The 16,820-nt window shown below is 41.2% G+C and overlaps 2 protein-coding genes across 3 annotated transcripts in view; one reads left to right on the plus strand and one right to left on the minus strand.

Moving 5' to 3' along the window:
- Positions 1–5,836: 5,836 nt before the first annotated feature.
- On the minus strand, positions 5,837–11,483 carry snap29 (synaptosome associated protein 29). The gene is made up of 6 exons (XM_036527174.1): positions 11,408–11,483; positions 10,580–10,846; positions 8,480–8,676; positions 7,912–7,997; positions 7,695–7,802; positions 5,837–7,323 (listed from the first exon to the last, which is right to left on the minus strand). Exons 2-6 carry the CDS (start codon positions 10,820–10,822, stop codon positions 7,163–7,165), a joined length of 795 nt encoding a protein of 264 aa, XP_036383067.1. The 5' UTR covers positions 10,823–10,846; positions 11,408–11,483; the 3' UTR covers positions 5,837–7,162.
- A 908-nt stretch (positions 11,484–12,391) lies between these two features.
- The window catches only part of pi4kab (phosphatidylinositol 4-kinase, catalytic, alpha b), a 47,206-nt gene continuing 42,777 nt past the window's right edge, over positions 12,392–16,820 (plus strand). Inside the window, exons 1-7 of one of the 2 annotated variants that reach the window (XM_036527758.1) lie at positions 12,392–12,501; positions 13,081–13,197; positions 13,376–13,469; positions 13,651–13,739; positions 13,992–14,064; positions 14,195–14,454; positions 15,104–15,170. In XM_036527758.1, the coding sequence (XP_036383651.1) occupies positions 12,403–12,501; positions 13,081–13,197; positions 13,376–13,469; positions 13,651–13,739; positions 13,992–14,064; positions 14,195–14,454; positions 15,104–15,170 (799 nt within the window). In that variant the 5' untranslated portion in view covers positions 12,392–12,402. The remainder of the gene's footprint in view (positions 12,502–13,080; positions 13,198–13,375; positions 13,470–13,650; positions 13,740–13,991; positions 14,065–14,194; positions 14,455–15,103; positions 15,171–16,820) is intronic. The other variant, XM_036527759.1, reaches the window with a different exon arrangement.

Below are 16,820 nucleotides of genomic sequence, written 5' to 3' on the forward strand. Positions count from 1 at the left end.
GCAAAGTATGTATTACAAACACAGTGTGGTCCATTTTCATTTGTCTGAGTAGCAGTTGTTAGAATAATGTAATTTAGCAACAATCATACTGAGGGCCAAATACAAAGAAAGTCTATGGCATTTTGGTGATCGCATAAGGTATGCCACTGTCTCTTATTGACATGTGTAAAACCATTCAAAGAAATGTATATTGTTGGTTTAATTTGCTCATTTAACTTGTATACCCTTCTCTATAACTGTATGGATGTATATGTACCTGAAGCATGCCAGTGGTAACCCACACATCTCTGACTATACCGCTCACTCATGGATTTTTATATTCATTACATACACTTACTAGCACTAATAAATATTTGTTTGAAATTCTTCCTCTTATTTCCTAAGAGCTCTGACTGTAATTACTGTTATGCCTTTCATGGTCTTCCTTTTAATTTCTCCATGGTTATAGTTGCCTACTGACATGTAATTATTAGCTAATCATGTTAGGAATCTAGAGCTTAAAATGAACATAAAATTATGTCCAGCTGAGAAATAGCCAAGGGGACGAGGAGGTTATAACAATTTAATAGCACGTGTACATACTCTTGCAGTAAATATAATAGAATAATTAACAATATTTGTACTGGAATTACTAGAAAAAAATTCACTGAAAAATGTTCTTAATATGAACAAGAATACTAAGAAGGTTACAGAAAATATAAAACTTGGGCACTTTCACAACTAGTTCTTTGACCATTTGGTATGAACTGAAGCATTATTTCTTCCATTGTGGCTATACATGAAAACTGTCACCCTGATGACATTAGTCCAGGATACAAAGTGAAACATTTGACATGAGACCACCGGAGAGGGGTGGTCTCTGACATTTTGGAAGTGAACTAGGTGCATTTGGTACATTTGGTCACCAAAAATGAACACAGCATGGAAGTTAACACATTCAGTTTCACTTGGAAACAAACAGCTCAAAAAGAGCACTCACTTGTGGACCAGCTGCCATATTCTTTCAGATGTTGCTTATGAACTGTTTCAAGAAAGACGGAGATGCAACATTCTGCTGCAGTTACTTTCCAAAAGCATCAGGTAGCACACAGGAATGCAGGAACACAGCATTTAGGGCATCTGTGTTCTCCATCACACCGGTATATTCTCCAGTCAACTCCCAACGCAAGTGAACCAAGTGCAACTGAAAAGCTGCAGTGCAAAACCAGCAGAATTCTAGACTGCATGTAGCAACATTGTTCAGAAATTAATCGTTTGAATTGTACTGGTCTGACATTAACTTTTTAGAGCCACATATCAATATTTAGCATGGAATCAGGTTAAACTGGCTGCAATCATATTTAAGATATTAATAAATGTGTATATGGTTTTGATATTTTGGGTACTTTTTATTTTAACTCATGGCAAAAATCATGACTGTATTTTCTCAGTGTTTTCAAGTTTAAAGATGCAGTACTAGTCTATTTGACAGACTGACTGACTTCTGTTGGCTGTTCCCCAGAATGAAGCAATACAAAATTCACACTGCTTTTCTCTCTACATCAATGGTAGCAAAGCATCCAGTGAACATTTTTGGCTTGTTCCTTCTTACCAATTATCTCCAAGAAAGCATTTTGTTATGTGTTTTCTTTATTGATAGGTAGGTCCTTAACTGCTGTCCAGGCAAGGTACACTGTTGCAATACAGTAATTACAGTTTAAAGCCAGGGGTCTCCTTGTGTATATACACATAGATATCCATCAACATGTATTTTGTTACATTCTTGGCATTCCCTGCAGCACAGACGTACTCGCACTCACTAGAGGAATGTTGCTTAACTTCAAGAAAAGAGTGTCGGTGCACTGATGTTTCTGCCCCCTCCTCCATATCCCAACAGCACATACACACGCAGACCATGAATGCCTTTTAAAGCATCTGGGACTGAACTTCCAGATGACCACCACAGGTGAAATGCACTTGGAGATGAAAACATCTGTCCATTTCTTCAAAGGTGACTCATAAGCATGTAACGCAGAGTTCCTCCAATGTGGTGATCATTATGTCAGGGGTTGTGGCTATGTTGCAATGTGGACACCTTGAAGGTCTGGATCTCCAGACTCCAGCCCAATGAGAAATTCCTTAATATCACTGTGCAAATGGGAAATGCCAAGTGGTCTAGACATTAACCACAGAGATGCGATTCTGGGTCCGTTGCAGTCAGACGATAGCTTTGAAGTCTCCCAGGCTGGGACCGTTGCAGTGTTGTGAGGTCGGGTCTGTTTGGCACATGTTCAGTCAATGCTAATATCTGATGGATGTAACTATTACTATCGTAACAGCTATTAACTATTTCTTGCAATGAATTATTTTAACCATATGTTTAAAATGACATTGTACAGAATTCATATTGGAGAACTGTACTAAAAAAACATGCACATTGATCTTCTCTTCATTCCATTTATTTGGGAGGGGAAAGTGATGAAAGCTGCAACAGTGGATTTAGAAATATTTATAAATGAGTGCATTTAGAATGTGGTGTCCTGGTTAACATAAAGCGCATGGCTGGTAATCCATAACTACATGGACTACCCCATTTCTGGTAAATTATTTATTATAATTATATAAATTATATATAAAGTATTTCTCTTCTGTTGATAAAAGTTGCAATTTCTTGGTAATATCCATTTTTTTAGCTGGCATTCCAGATTTCTCTGTGCAGATTTAGTGATTTGGGTCATTCTGATCTGTGTAATAGACTTCAAATTATTGATATGCCGTCTGTTAGACAGCACTCATTTATTGTGCACAGTTGTACTTAATTACTGTAATTGTTGTAAAGGCTAATAAAGCATTATATAATCATTTCAGACAGCAGTCTGTACCTCCTGCAACCTCCCACTGATGAGATGTACTTGAAGTTTCTTGTTCATTTAACCGCATAAGTATGTTTCATTAGCTACCAAAGGTATTACATCAGACACGGATGCTGCTCTACTACGTCTGCTTCAAGTTGATTTATCAATATGGTAAGGCTGTGCTTTCCTTCACCTTTTACTGTCTGGAGTACATACACATCCCTGTGAAAGGAGCTGTGCTTGTAGCAATGGAGCAAACCTGCTGGCAGATACCTTCTGTGAATACCCCAATTACATGCCATCCCACACACACACGCACACGTACACACACACACACACACTGGCACTGGACTACACCCCCCACCAACCCCCTCCCTCATCTCTACCAAGTCAGCGCAACTCTTTATTTTCCCAATATACAACAGTGGCAATAGATTTGTGTCAGCCATCACCTCTGAACCTGGCTTACCCTTTGTCGGCTCTGGGCAGGGTTTCCAAAAGGCAGGAAGGCCTGTCTTTGGCCCTACGCCTGATGGTCCCTGACAGCAGTCGTTTCTGGGATTATCCAGCCTGAAAAGCAGGGCATTCCTACCCGGCAGGGCCTTTGTCGTGGCTGGGGCACTGTTTGCTTACATGAAGACAGCTGTTCAAAGCGGTGTTCCACAGGATTCCAAAAACCAACAGGGGTACTTCCGATTGCTGTTTGCACCCCCAGTTGATAAAAACCATGTGGTGGTGGTTGTGGTTGTGGGGGGGTGGAGTTATTTGGGACGAATCAAAGTTAGGTGGTAGGACCTCAGCGGCCATGCAGCAGATCAGCACAGGGTCACCGGGGTGGCCCTGCCGCTGGAAGACTGAACGGTTGCTCCGCCCGCCACCCCCCCGTCCTCCCTGGACCAGCGCTGGGCAATGGGGAGAAAAGGGCCCCTGGGCCCTTTGTTCTCGTGAGCAGAGTAAATGACTCAGTGCTGAGAAAAGCTGCCCGTGGATTTGCACAGAATATTGCCCCAGCGCGCAGCGCACTGGGAGTTGATTTAGTGTGTGTGGGATGGAGGGCTCGAGCTGCAGTAATGCACGTCTGTGTAAACTTCGTACATGTGTATGCTTTGGGATAGGGGCCAGGGACTGGTCCCACCCACACCAGCTTTTAACGACATAAACCTTCTTGGTCTTCCCCTCCCACAAGAAAAAAGAATCATACAACTTGCTCTAATCTCCACATTGGATACATCTGCTCTTGCTATACCAAACTACAACTGCTGCAAACTACCTTTTTAGTCTTTTACTCACCTCAGCACCATGATTTTATTGGTGCTCAGTCACAGTGCACTTCATACCTCAAATATCGAAGGTAGAAAGTGTCACTGGCGGAAGCATGGAGAAGTGAGAAATCCAGGGTTCACAGCTGAAAAGCTTCCCAGGTTCACAGCATCTGACTGCTCTGCTGGCTGTCTCAAAGCGCTGCAGAGGCACTTTAAGGGTTGATAAGACAGAAAGCAGGACAGAAGAACATGTGAAGTTTGTAGAGACTTCTGGGCTTGCATGGGATGCCTCACCAGTAGCAAGACTGCCATCTATGTTGCGTACTTTTTAGGATTCAGATGCATGGAGGCCCTCACAGGTTAAAGAATATTGACAAAAGTTTGGTATGGTGAAAATGACAGATAACATACACAAATATCTCTTCTAACTGCAGTTTGTCTGAGACCAAGTTTGATCAACACCTGATTTTTTAAGTCATATATTAGCACATTAGAGAGCAGCAGTGTGGTGTAGTGGTAAGGAGCAGGACTTGTAACCGAAAGATTGCTGGTTTGATTCCCTGCTGGGGCACTGCTGTTGTGTCCTTAGGCAAGGTGCTTAAACCAGAACAGCCTCAGTAAATATCTAGCTGTATAAATGGATACCATGTAAAATTGTTACCTATGTAAGTCTCTCTGGATAAGAGTGACTGCTAAATGACACTCACATAACGTAACATAAAATAAAAGGAGCAACTCTTGGCCATATGGCTTTGTACTATCATGAACTCTACTCTTATAAGTATGGCACTGCTTAACAAAACAGTCTTTTCAATGGTACCGCATCCAGCACACCAAATTCTTACTAAACTACCCCCAGCATTCTGACTGTGCAACCCACAACTCAAACAAAAACATTCTGACGTGCCACGTGCCACCCACCCCTTAGAGCTGGCCAGAACCAGCTGTTGCGCGGTTCGCTCTTCGTGCCTCGCGCCTCCGTACGCAGTCTGCCGCAGCAGCTAATGAGAGCTTGAGCCATCCCAGTGAGCAGCTGGCCCGAGGTGGAAGAATGATAATGATAGCAGCCAGCCTCTCGGGAGCTGTCTGTCATCCTCTGAGAGAAAACCACATCTGTTACACAAGAATAAATAGTAAACATATACACAGAGCTTGAAGGGATACACATTACAATGCATAAGATTTCAAATGTAAATGATGAATAGCAAGCCATCTCAGATTGTTTTTCATTCAGTTTTGAAGAAAGAACTGAATGTTGCTACCAGTTGTTCCATTAAAGAGAACTGTTATGTGAAGGCAATTAAAGCAAACAAGACTGTTGACTGTATTTTTCACAAAATGTTTGTATAAATTTTATTTTGTTCATTCAGCTCATTAATTGGTTAGATTAACTATGACAAAGGGAACCATTTTTTCAATGAGTTTACTTCATTATGTGTTGAGCAGTTAGATTAGAGTTCAGGCCAGATTTTACACCATCCAATTTTCCTTCAGAGCGTTCTTCAACTGACTCCTGGCATAATTACGCCATCTAGTGGTATAGCCCAACGGCTCAGTCACTACTTTATCATGCAGATTGAACAAGGCACCAAGCGGACCGTGACGTTCGGGTGATTAGTTCATGAGCTATCAGAGGATTTCCGCACTAATTATCCAAAAGTACAGTTAAATACAGGGAATCCATTCCTATTTCTAACCTACTTTGGATTTGATAACAGAAACACATTTACACAAACAAGACTCTTTAACTGAGTTTATTTCCAACATATTCCAACTTATCCACTGAACAGATCTAGGTGATCTTATTTCTTTTCCTAACTCATTAGTGTTTGATGGCCATTGCAGAGATCAGCTATTCTACTATGAAAATGATCTCACTTTACAGGACTATACAGAGACAACCCTACTGACAATGTGGCAACATTGTCACAACACTAAAGCAATGGTGCACAGATATTGTGTTTACTGAGAAGGAAGAAGCTGATCTTTCTTAACCGCTGTGCTGGAATGGGGAATGGGGCACTGAAACCCATCTTTGTGACAAAACAGTCCACATGACCTGCTCATCCACAGACGTCTCTCCATTCCCAAAACTCAGTTGGCAGGTAATCGGTAACTGCAAAACTTTTCTATAATTCACAGTCACACCCACATCTCACATCCCAATCTCAAAACCAGCAATTAAGGAAATAAAACATAGGTGGCAATAGTCCGCAACATGTTCAACAAAAGAATGAGACATAAAGGCCAGGCAAGACACATGGGAACATCTGTCGCTGCTGTAAGTATTTCATTGGTCAAATCTGTGTCCATATACTTCCTGTGCTTGAAACAAAACCAACACATTTATCATGGCTTCCCATATTTTGTTCCATTTTAAACTCTAAACAACATAGTATGGATCCTCTTTTTCAGATAAAATGCAAGAATAATCAATGGCAGCAATTCTCCATGTAGTTTTCAACTATGCAGCTGTTTACAAAGTCACACTTTGAAGACAATTCTTGGTATCAGCACCAGAGGAGCCATCTACTTAATAGTGATACATATGCATAATAAAACGATGTGAAAATGCTATACAACACACATAAACTGGTCATGTCATGGAAACCGGGTATCACCATCTTTGTCCTCTGAATTTTGGCTCTGTGGGAAATGTCCTTGGGGAGCTTTTTTGTTTGGAGAGCTGCAGAAAAAAAAACCCATCAAAATAAATGCCAAACATGCTCTAAGTAAACAGGACACTTCAATATAGGCACCAGGAGTGGTCAGCACTACAAACCCTGGCTTCTTTCAGATGGCGTCTTATGTTGCAGTGACTTCACTGTGGAAACGCCACAAACTGTAACTTCACCTGTCTCTCAATGGGACCTGACAGAAGTATACTTGACAGATGACAAATGTGGGTCCTTCCTTCAGAGGGTGTGGGAATATAGTTGGTATAGTTCGACGCTGAGCGTGTGCACATCAATATACATTTCAAAACTTTATTAAAAGTATAAGGCTCTTGGAGGATATTCGGCACCGCATTCCAAAATGCGGCATGAACTACAGGCGGACCGCCATTTATTTGAGTTTCTTGAGCTGCTGATTTGTGCTGTTGATCTTCATGTCCATCCTGTCCACTTTGCCCAGGAGGTTGTCGATGGAGGCATCCTGGTCTTCGATCTCAGACTGCAGGCCCAGGCCCAGGTTCTTCAGTCGACTCAGCCCCGAGCACATTTCATCTGAACATCAAGAATAGTGCGAAGGACCAGTTACTAACCAGCTGTGGATATTTTACATATTAGAGCAAATACATGTACAGTTTCTGCAAGGCAGTTTCTTGAAAATTAGCTTTGCTCTTTTTTCCCCATCAATCTACCCCAAGACAGTGGTTTTCTCTACTGCTAAATGGCAAAAGTGGACAACCTTGCATTTAAAATGCACAATTACAATTAACAATGTTTAGCACTGTCTTATAGATGACGTTCCTTTAAAATGCATTAAGTCTGTATATCCCTCCAAACTATCACTGCATTTGAAATGTAGATTATGATTACAAACACCATTTACAAACACTACTTTTTAACATTCCCTTTGAACTGCAGGTTCTCACCCAAGTTGTCATCCAGTTGTTTGTGAGCAGTTCTAAGGTATTTGTTTTGGGAGTAGCCATTCTGACTGGATGGAAGGTCGTCTGGTGTTGACCCCAAAGCTCCAAATCCTATGGCATAAATCACAGATGCCTTGTTTCCATATACTTTTCTATCTTGTAGCTTATAAACACTGGGGCTGGTGGATTGATAGGTCTAATGTTGGCATCAACGCGTTACCTGATGTGTCCAGCTTCCTAAGGTTGGGGTGGCTTTCTTGATATTTGTGCTCTTGCTCTTTGCTCTCAGCCAGTGCATTCTGCAATCTGAAAAACAACAAAGCAAAATGACACAACTTCAAAATCATCTTTGGCTATATAAAACCAACTGGAGATGAATAACTTCAAATTTGCAAGAGGTATTCCTGTCACATCACAAAAATGCTCGGTTCCTGTCACATCACAAAAATTCTTGGTTTTTGGGCTCAACTTTCCAATACTAAATGACTTTATCCAGAGAAACACAGATTTATTTTGAACATCGATTTTTTGTGACTAAAGATTATGGTACGGGTGAGGCATTACATTTTCAGTAAGAGCATGGCTTGGCTACTGGGTGGGGGGGGGGGGGGGGGGGACAAATTTATGATCTTTGCTCTTATATATGCCTAGTATGCTACCATGCCATACCAAGTCATGAAAAATGTGCATAGTATTGGAAACTGTAAATGGGGAAGTATGAGTATAATCGTGGTGATGATACAATGACATGTTTACTTCTGGGAGAAGAGATAATTGTAGTGACCTACTTGCTGCTCGGCTGGTATTGCGCAGGTTGCTCTGGTGGGGGGGGCTTGGTCTCTGGCTTGGCCTTGAAGTAGTTGACAAACCCACCCCAGACACTCTTGATGGTATTGATGTGCCTCTGGCTTGTCTTCAGGTCCTCGTCCATGTTGTCCACCATCCTCTCTGTTCTCTTCAGGACCTCGCCTTGCCGCATCAGCTCCTAAAGCGTGGCAGACATTTCAACAAATGGGCCAATTAAAGCAAAGCAGTGGCACATGAGAGCCAGTAAAACAAAACCAGCGCTACACTGGAGCCACTCAAACCAAAACAATGCTACACGGAAGGCAATCAAACCAGTTCCAGTCAACATAATGGACGGATGGAGGCATGTGTTATGGTAGACTGCCTAGGGGGTGCATATTCAGGCATTTCACACCACAGAAATCAATAAATGAGTGGACCATGGAGTGGATCAGCTGTAACTCCATCAGCTGGTGAGGATCAAACATATTGATTTCAATTGAGTTCACTATGCATGCACGCATGTGTGTGTATATGCATACAATTGGGTTCAAATGGTTTAGCAATAATAACCTTACTATGTATATGCATATATATGCATCTCAATTAACAGTAGTAATATTCATTTTAAAATTAATACATTCCTATGAGGAAACAGCATGCTTTATTCACTAGAACAGTGGCTATCAGCAATATGGGCCTCTAAGGCAGTGCATGCATTTCATCTAATGTGCTAATGTCTATTTAATCAGGCAGCATATGTAAAGTATCCTTATCATGTAGCTACAAAGCCACTGAAATGCCATAAACAGGTTCAGTGCCTCTAAGGCTAAGCGTGTTTGCACAGGCTAATCACTCAACCTGTCACACTCTGAAGGTCAAGCTACTGTTGAGAGGCGTTACTGCTGCAGTAACATTCAGTGGCAATTCAATGGTTCTACAACATACTCACAGATTTGGGTCTAAAACATACTCACAGATCAAATAGTATGTAGGATGTGTGCAGTAGTACTAAGGTTGCACTATATGGAACAAATACTGTACCTAATACAAGCACTGAAAACACAGATGCACTGGATTTAAATGTTATGCAAGGATTATTCCTCATAAAATGTTATTCGTCACATTTTGTGAGAAAATTTTTAAAGATCTACCTGGAGCTCTCCGAATATGCTGGGTCATTCCATGCTAGCTCACCCAGAATTCAGTACCTCGGTGAGCTGGCATGGAATTACCCTGCTGACTTTAGAAATCATGGACATTTTTAATACTTCCCCAGGCAAATATCAGACAAAAGTGAAATACTGACCCAGACGGGAAAAATCACCCAAGGCTGCATTTTAACTCATCTTAACCAACATCTGCTGCACCCCATCTGATCTGCAGGAAGGTATGCTTTCCAGAAAAAAATGTCTAGACTCCCAGATGAGAGGCAGATATTTTAGGTAAGCTTCATTCTTTATCCTCTGGGCAATATTTTTGCAAAGTCAGATTTGAAACTCAAACCATCAGAACTGAGCCCGGGGTGATTTTTGTAGTCAGGATTAGCTTTCCATTTTTTTTTTAAGTGAGAGTTGTCAAGTTTGGTAAAAAAAAATTTAAAAATTTTAAAAAATACTGACATCAGCTGTAGTGGCTGACACCAAGCACGATAAGCTATACCAAGGTCCAGCTTCACGTAGAACTTCCTCTCCGGCAGCAAAAATTCCGTCTGCACTTTGGCTTCCTTTGGGATACTGCATGTTTTGCTACTCTGCCCCAGTGTTTTTTCCCAGTTCATTTCCTTCGTTTGAAAAGAGAATTCTACACTCACGTGATACATAAATCAAGTATACGTATTAAATTATAATGTAGCGGACTGAGTTCAAGCAGGTAACGTATTCTTTCCTGTATATATTCTGTATACATTACTTATTTATATTAACAGAAACAATGAACGCACTCAATATGAACGAAATCCCCTCAGGTGCATACTGTTTTTCGCTCATCTTAATTTAGACAACTGTCCGACTAATCTGCTCTTCAGTTAGTTGCATCCAATGTCCCCTACTGTCGAAACTTTTCAACATGAAAACAACAGGATACTCTTCAAACGCCCATACCTCTGCAGTCTCCGTGCCCATTTTTTCTGATTCGTATATAAGGCCGAGGGACCGGTAGCTGCTGTCGACTGCGGACTGCGCTGTCCGCATCACCTCCTGTTGCAGTTGTCTCTGGCGCCTCTCTGCCTCGCTCAGCCGGCTGTCCCTGGAGTCATCCCAGCCTCCGCCAGATCTGAAGTCCTCTACCCCATCGTCGTCGTCATCGTCAGCAAACGGATTGTGGCTTTTGGGGTACGCAGACATGGCTAGCTTGCTAACTGGTTACAGCTGGAAAGAAACCGTCACTTTCAACAACTGAACGCGCAAGCAGTTAAAGAGAATGCAATCTCCCCAGACAGCTTAGACATAAATCAAACGTAAGGTAGACTTTACACCAAAATTATTTGGATAGCTGTCCCACAGCCTGTCGATTTTTCACACAAATGCAGAGGAAATTATTTTTGCTAACAAATTAGGGGCAGTATTAGTATAGCTATCTTGCTAACTAATCACGGTTAGTTAACGCTAGTTACTTATCAACAGGTTTACCACAAATAATAGCTATTAGCTACCTAAGTACTTATGTAACGGTTAATAAAACATTTTCAAAGTCTACGATGCTTAGGACAGATTCCTAGTTCAAAGCAGGAACAAGGCTGGCCAGTTAGTTAGCTAACGTTAGCTACCTGAAAACACCCTTGTATGCCATCGAACAAAACAACATCTCCAGCGATTATTTAGCTTGATGATCAGCTATATTATTAATGTGCCTTGCTAGCTGGCTATATAAGTATTGTTACTGATGTGTCGCTGTTGAAATAAAACAATAAGCAACTATCTTATACTTACATCCAAACTCGCAGCTTTAGCCGAAAGCTCTAATGTGTCCAGTCTTCTCGCTGTCGTTGAGTCAGCTGACTTTCCTTGGTATTGTTTCCTGTCTCACTTTAGTGACGCAAAAGCTGGCGTGTCATTCGGGGCGGTTCATTCAGTGTGAGGTGCACAAATAACAATTCTGTCGCAGATAGATAATTACTTCAGATATTGTAATTCTAATGTTTGATAAACTGCTCATCGGTATTATATCCGAATCCACTTCACTTGTCAAAATCCTCATTATATGTAGATGGTAGCTTCTGAAAATGCAAACTAACATGCGAGATGACGTAAAGACATTTTAAAACATATGGGTATGTTGGGGAACGTCCAACAAGTAGACTCTTGGCTACTGTAAACTAGTCATGATAAACAGGTCGTGGTAAAATAAAATATCAATGGTACGTCATTGAGGATGCCCCCAAATTTGCATTACATCAGTTTGATGGAAAATCTCCCTCTTGCGATACATGGCCGAAAGTTCAAGATAACATAGGATCTACCTGGAAACATACAAAGAAAGCGACATTAATTCATATTCAGTGGTTGCTGTATGGACAAAATCAGTGGCATTGAGAACAACAACATGGCGCATAATTTGTTAACATTTTGTCCATGAGGACGAAATCAAAATACAGAAGTATTACTCACTATTTAACAAATAACATATTTTAAAAACATAACGCTCAATGTGAAAATACTTCATATGACTTAATACTTGCCAGTGTATTTATGTGTTGTTTGATTCTGATACAATGATCATTATCACTCAGCCTGTAAATACTGCGGTAGTTGATTATTTTCACTTAAAACCGAGGAATGTAGTTTTTAAGGCTTTGTTTGCTTTTTTCTACGAATTTCGCCGCGTACTGCTTGAACCACTAGGCTCTCCGTATTATTGCTTCCTTATCCACCCAACTTTTTTTTTTTAGATCAATTTGCCACTGTTGCTTGATGGAGAGGAAAATATGTCGGTGAAAGGGGGTGGAACGAGAGGGTTTTACTTTAACACAGTTTTATCCCTTGCGCGGTCTTTGGCAGCACATCGGCCAGCTCCGATTGATAAGGTGTGTATTTTTTGAATGTCTTGTGTAAATCAGTTCAACATAATTTTTCTCGCGATCTCCGCCATCGACAAATTGGCTGTTCTGCTTGACAAGTGCCCACCCATAGTTGGGATGCTAGGCTAGCTAGCACGCACGTAAAAACTGTTTGTTTTACATAACTAGCGAGCCAACTGGTTATACATTTATATCTACACAATGTGATATTATAAAAATATCATTGCTGTGGATATCCGACTAATGACCACTAATAACTGTTAAAGCCTTCTTTTAACGAGGGAATAGTGACAGTTAGCTAGACCAGCTACAAAGCTAGTTGGATAGACTGGCGACAGCTAGCTAGCTGTACAGTCTGATAACTATGGGCAGAATTTATTGATTGGCTAGCTGGCTGGCAGACTAGAATTTACTGTCATTAGTTAGCAATTTAGCTAAGACAGCCAGCAGACGGTAAGTTCATTAAGATGATGATATGTAAACAAAAGTAACATTCGCTAATTAGTTACACACCCCCACACTTGAACAGGAGCGTATTCATGTATGTGCGTGGCAGCAGCAAACCTTCATGTGTTGCCGCTGTAGGTTCAGAAGCTACAATGCATGTGCCCTGTGGATTTGCGTGGCGTATATCAACTGGACGAACGGCGCAGAGATGCTGTAATCGCGCTTGGCATTTTTCTGGTGGAGTCGGACTTACAGGTAATCAGTTTTCACTAAGACGGCTCAGTCATTAACGCTCTGCTCCAATGTAAAGTTACGCCTGTCAGCTGAAAGCCACATATTGCTTTACCAAGAGGAAACCTTTGGCAGACCCCCGATGTGTTGGTGGAAATGAGCAGGCATATGCAAAATGGCTAATACCGATTTTTGTTTGCAGTCCAAAGACACCATTGTTCCCTACTTACTGGGACTGCTTAAGGGGTTGCCGCGGGTTCAATGGATTGAGGAGAGCACAGGAAGGAAGGGGAGAGGTAAAAAAAAAAAAAAAAGATTATGACGTTTTTCATACGTCGAGCAGCAAAATGTTTGTTTCACTCAATCGGGGATTAATGTAGCCTTTTGTTTTCCCCCACTTTGCACTGACACTTTTTAAGGTACATGAGTATTAACATGCTATATGCACATTAAACACGGGCTTTGTTCATCGTGCAGAAGCACTCCCCATTGCAGAGAACTTCAGCTTCTGCCTAGTGACCCTTCTCTCAGACGTTGCCCAGAAAGATGCATCCTCACGAGGACAGGTATGATCACTGTTTTTTTTTTACCTGCATCAGTTTGGATTCCTCCTGTGATGTCCTGCTACAGCATTTCTAATGGCGTGGCAATAGTTGGGTTGTACAAGTTTGTGCCCCAATGAATTTAAATTGTTTCAGCAGAGGTCTGAACATTTAAAAATTGCTTTGTGTACTCTGCCGTTGTAAAGTGTGCTTTGCTAATAAGAAATGCAGTTCAAGACTGGAAGGGAACTCCTGATATGCTCTCTCTCTCTCCAGATTTTGGAAGCTATTATGGATGTCATGCAGGCACTTCTGGAAATGTGTCAAGCACCTGAGAACCATGATAAAGGTAAGAAACCATGCATTTATGCACACATCCATTTTATGAAGTCAAGTGCACTTTTTCATTCAAGGAACTGTTTTGTAAGACATAACAACAAAAGTAAAACAAGAAAGGGAAAACTACCTCTTTCTTCCAGAGTACCTGTGCAGATATGCCGTGCCTTGCCTGCTTGGTGTGACCCGAGCCTTCGGCCGCTTCAGCAACACAGATGAGTCACTGCTCTCCAAGTTGTTCCCTCGAGGGACGCAGCAGACCCTGCGCGTCTCTGACGAGCTTGAGGGTGTCCGCCGCCGCTCCTTCAACGATTTCCGCTCCATCCTGCCCAGCTCCCTGCTCACCGTCTGCCAGGGAGACACGCTCCGACGCAAGACCAGCAGCGTGTCCAACCTTTCCCAGGTGCGGCTCGCCATCCCCCACCTCACCACCAGGGGCTGTACTCCATACAGCAGTTCACACTACATCCTCGTAATAGGCAGCTGACAGGGAAGTCATGAAACCTCATCATTTTACCTAACTGGTCTGCCGTGCAAACAGTTTGAGCATTTCTGGCACTTTGTGATGGGATAGTGAGGCTTTATGAATATAGAATGGAAGGAGGTTTCATATTGTCAGTGGTTTGCCAATTTGAAAAAATCCTAGTGTTTTTTGTGGGCTTCACATCTATGCTTTGCAAAACATCAGCTGTGTTTCTGGGTGTTTGTCTAGCTTGACTTGAACACCTGGGCTCAGACTTTTTTAATATAATATACACAGCTGTGTTTTTCCTGATATTGTTATCTTTTTGTTCAGGCCAAACTAAAAGCACATCTCTTGAAATTCAAAAAAATATTGTGCTTTCATTTTTCAAAATGGAAAATTTAAAAAAGTGTGTTTTTGTAAACCAGTCTTGCCAGACTTTGGTCTTCACCACACAGAACAAGTGTTTTTCTTTTTGGTAAGAATTGCTTTGTCTAAACTTTTTGAGTCCAAGTAGATGCATGATTTTCTGTATGGCCCTTCAGGTAAAGCTCAACCTTCCACTTAATGCATGTGCTTTATTGTGTAGGTCAGTCCAGATCGTGGAGGGCCTTCCCCAAGTTCCCCATCTGGACCGTCCACTCAGTATTTTGAAGGTAAGCCAGTTGAGTGTGTGACTGTGACGTAAAGGCTAAGTTAAAAGTCAAAGTTAAAGGTTGGTTAAAAGGCTTAAAAGTCATAAAGTTCTCTGTTAAAAGTCTACATTTTTATATATTCACAAAATTCTGCCGTGCATCCTGTTTTTGATAAACAGGGTTTAGAATTGCCTTTTGTGCATGTTTTCAGTGAGAAGAAATAGGCTTTCTTTCATTATTTTTGGTTGACAGAAGGAGAGGTACTTTAGTGATATCAGTGTCATATTAGGAAGGACTGATTGTAGTCATGACTTTGCTCCTGTCCTCCAGGGACAAAGGTTCCACTGCTTTTCACTGTAATCTGTCTTTAATATTATTATTAAATGAATCACCTGTCTAGTTAGGAACTCAATTCATCAGCTGTTCCTAGCATAATCACTTGCTAATTGAAAGCACTCTTGGAACACCTAGCAGCATGTAAAATATTTGCTTATGGCTGTCTTTTATGTTTTCAAATATGTTTTACCATTTAATTTATAATCTGTTGCTGAATTTATTACATTTATTATTTTCGATTGGACTGTAAATGAAATATATTTTCATTATTTTAGATGACAGCGCAGGATAGGCTGAATGGGCTGTTCTCATCAGTATGAAGGCCCAAAAATATAGGGGTGGCCTAGTGCAGCAGTTATTTGTCATAATTTATGGTAAACTGTCAACACCATTTCCAGGAAATTTCACATTCTGAATCACTGCAAGCAACTCCGCTTGGAAGTGTGCCATCGTAGTCTGCCAAAGTCAAAACATGGCAAAGCATCACTGAATGTGCAGTTTAAGAGCAATGTTACAGTTGTCAGTTACTTTTTTCCTCCTGATGTTTAGGTTTAAAATGGAGTAAGTGTTTGCACATTCTCGTCTTCGAAACCCATAACATCTTGTAGTCTTGATTTATTTTGACTTGTCTTGTCAGTCTGAAAATGCCTAAAAATAGCCATGAGTTTCTTGCTGCTGTTCTATTCCTCCAGGGCAAAGAGGCCAACACTGCAAAAAGGATTCTGCACTTGCAGAAAGAATTACATAAAATGAAACGTTTACTTGGGGTATTCATTTTGAAACAATGGAACTGGCTCTAATTATGCAGATTGAAATAAAAGTCTCTCATTGCGGAGTCTCCACAGTTGTCGGTTAATCCTCCTCGGTTTTTATTTCATTGTGCAGGAGTTCAGGATTAGCAGCAGTGAGCTAATCACTGTGTGGAGACTTTGTTACATTTATGACAGATTAAAATTTTTCAAAGCATTAAATCAGATTCCAGGGGACTGAAACACACCAATGTATAACATAGTCTGCTTGTGGTGTAGGTCGCATGGGGGGATATGAAGGGAATCTTTTGTGTGATTTGTGGGGTCAGACCTAATCTATATCAAAATGACAGGGCCCTTTTCTCAGCGGTCAGATTATTTTGTCCTTGACCGTGTAACAGATGGCTCAAGAAGCTCACATTTCTTATTAGACCAGGATTCCTCAGTGCTAGGTTCTTTCATTCTGTAACACTCACTGCTGAGCAGAAACATCATGGTGGTGATTAATTGAGCTATATTTCTAAACATGTGGTCAGAGTTCAAATGTACAGGCATTGCGGTCCTCGTGGCAAAAGGTTGGATAGCC

Source organism: Megalops cyprinoides, chromosome 4 (assembly GCF_013368585.1).
Source record: "Megalops cyprinoides isolate fMegCyp1 chromosome 4, fMegCyp1.pri, whole genome shotgun sequence".
Taxonomy (NCBI): domain Eukaryota; kingdom Metazoa; phylum Chordata; class Actinopteri; order Elopiformes; family Megalopidae; genus Megalops; species Megalops cyprinoides.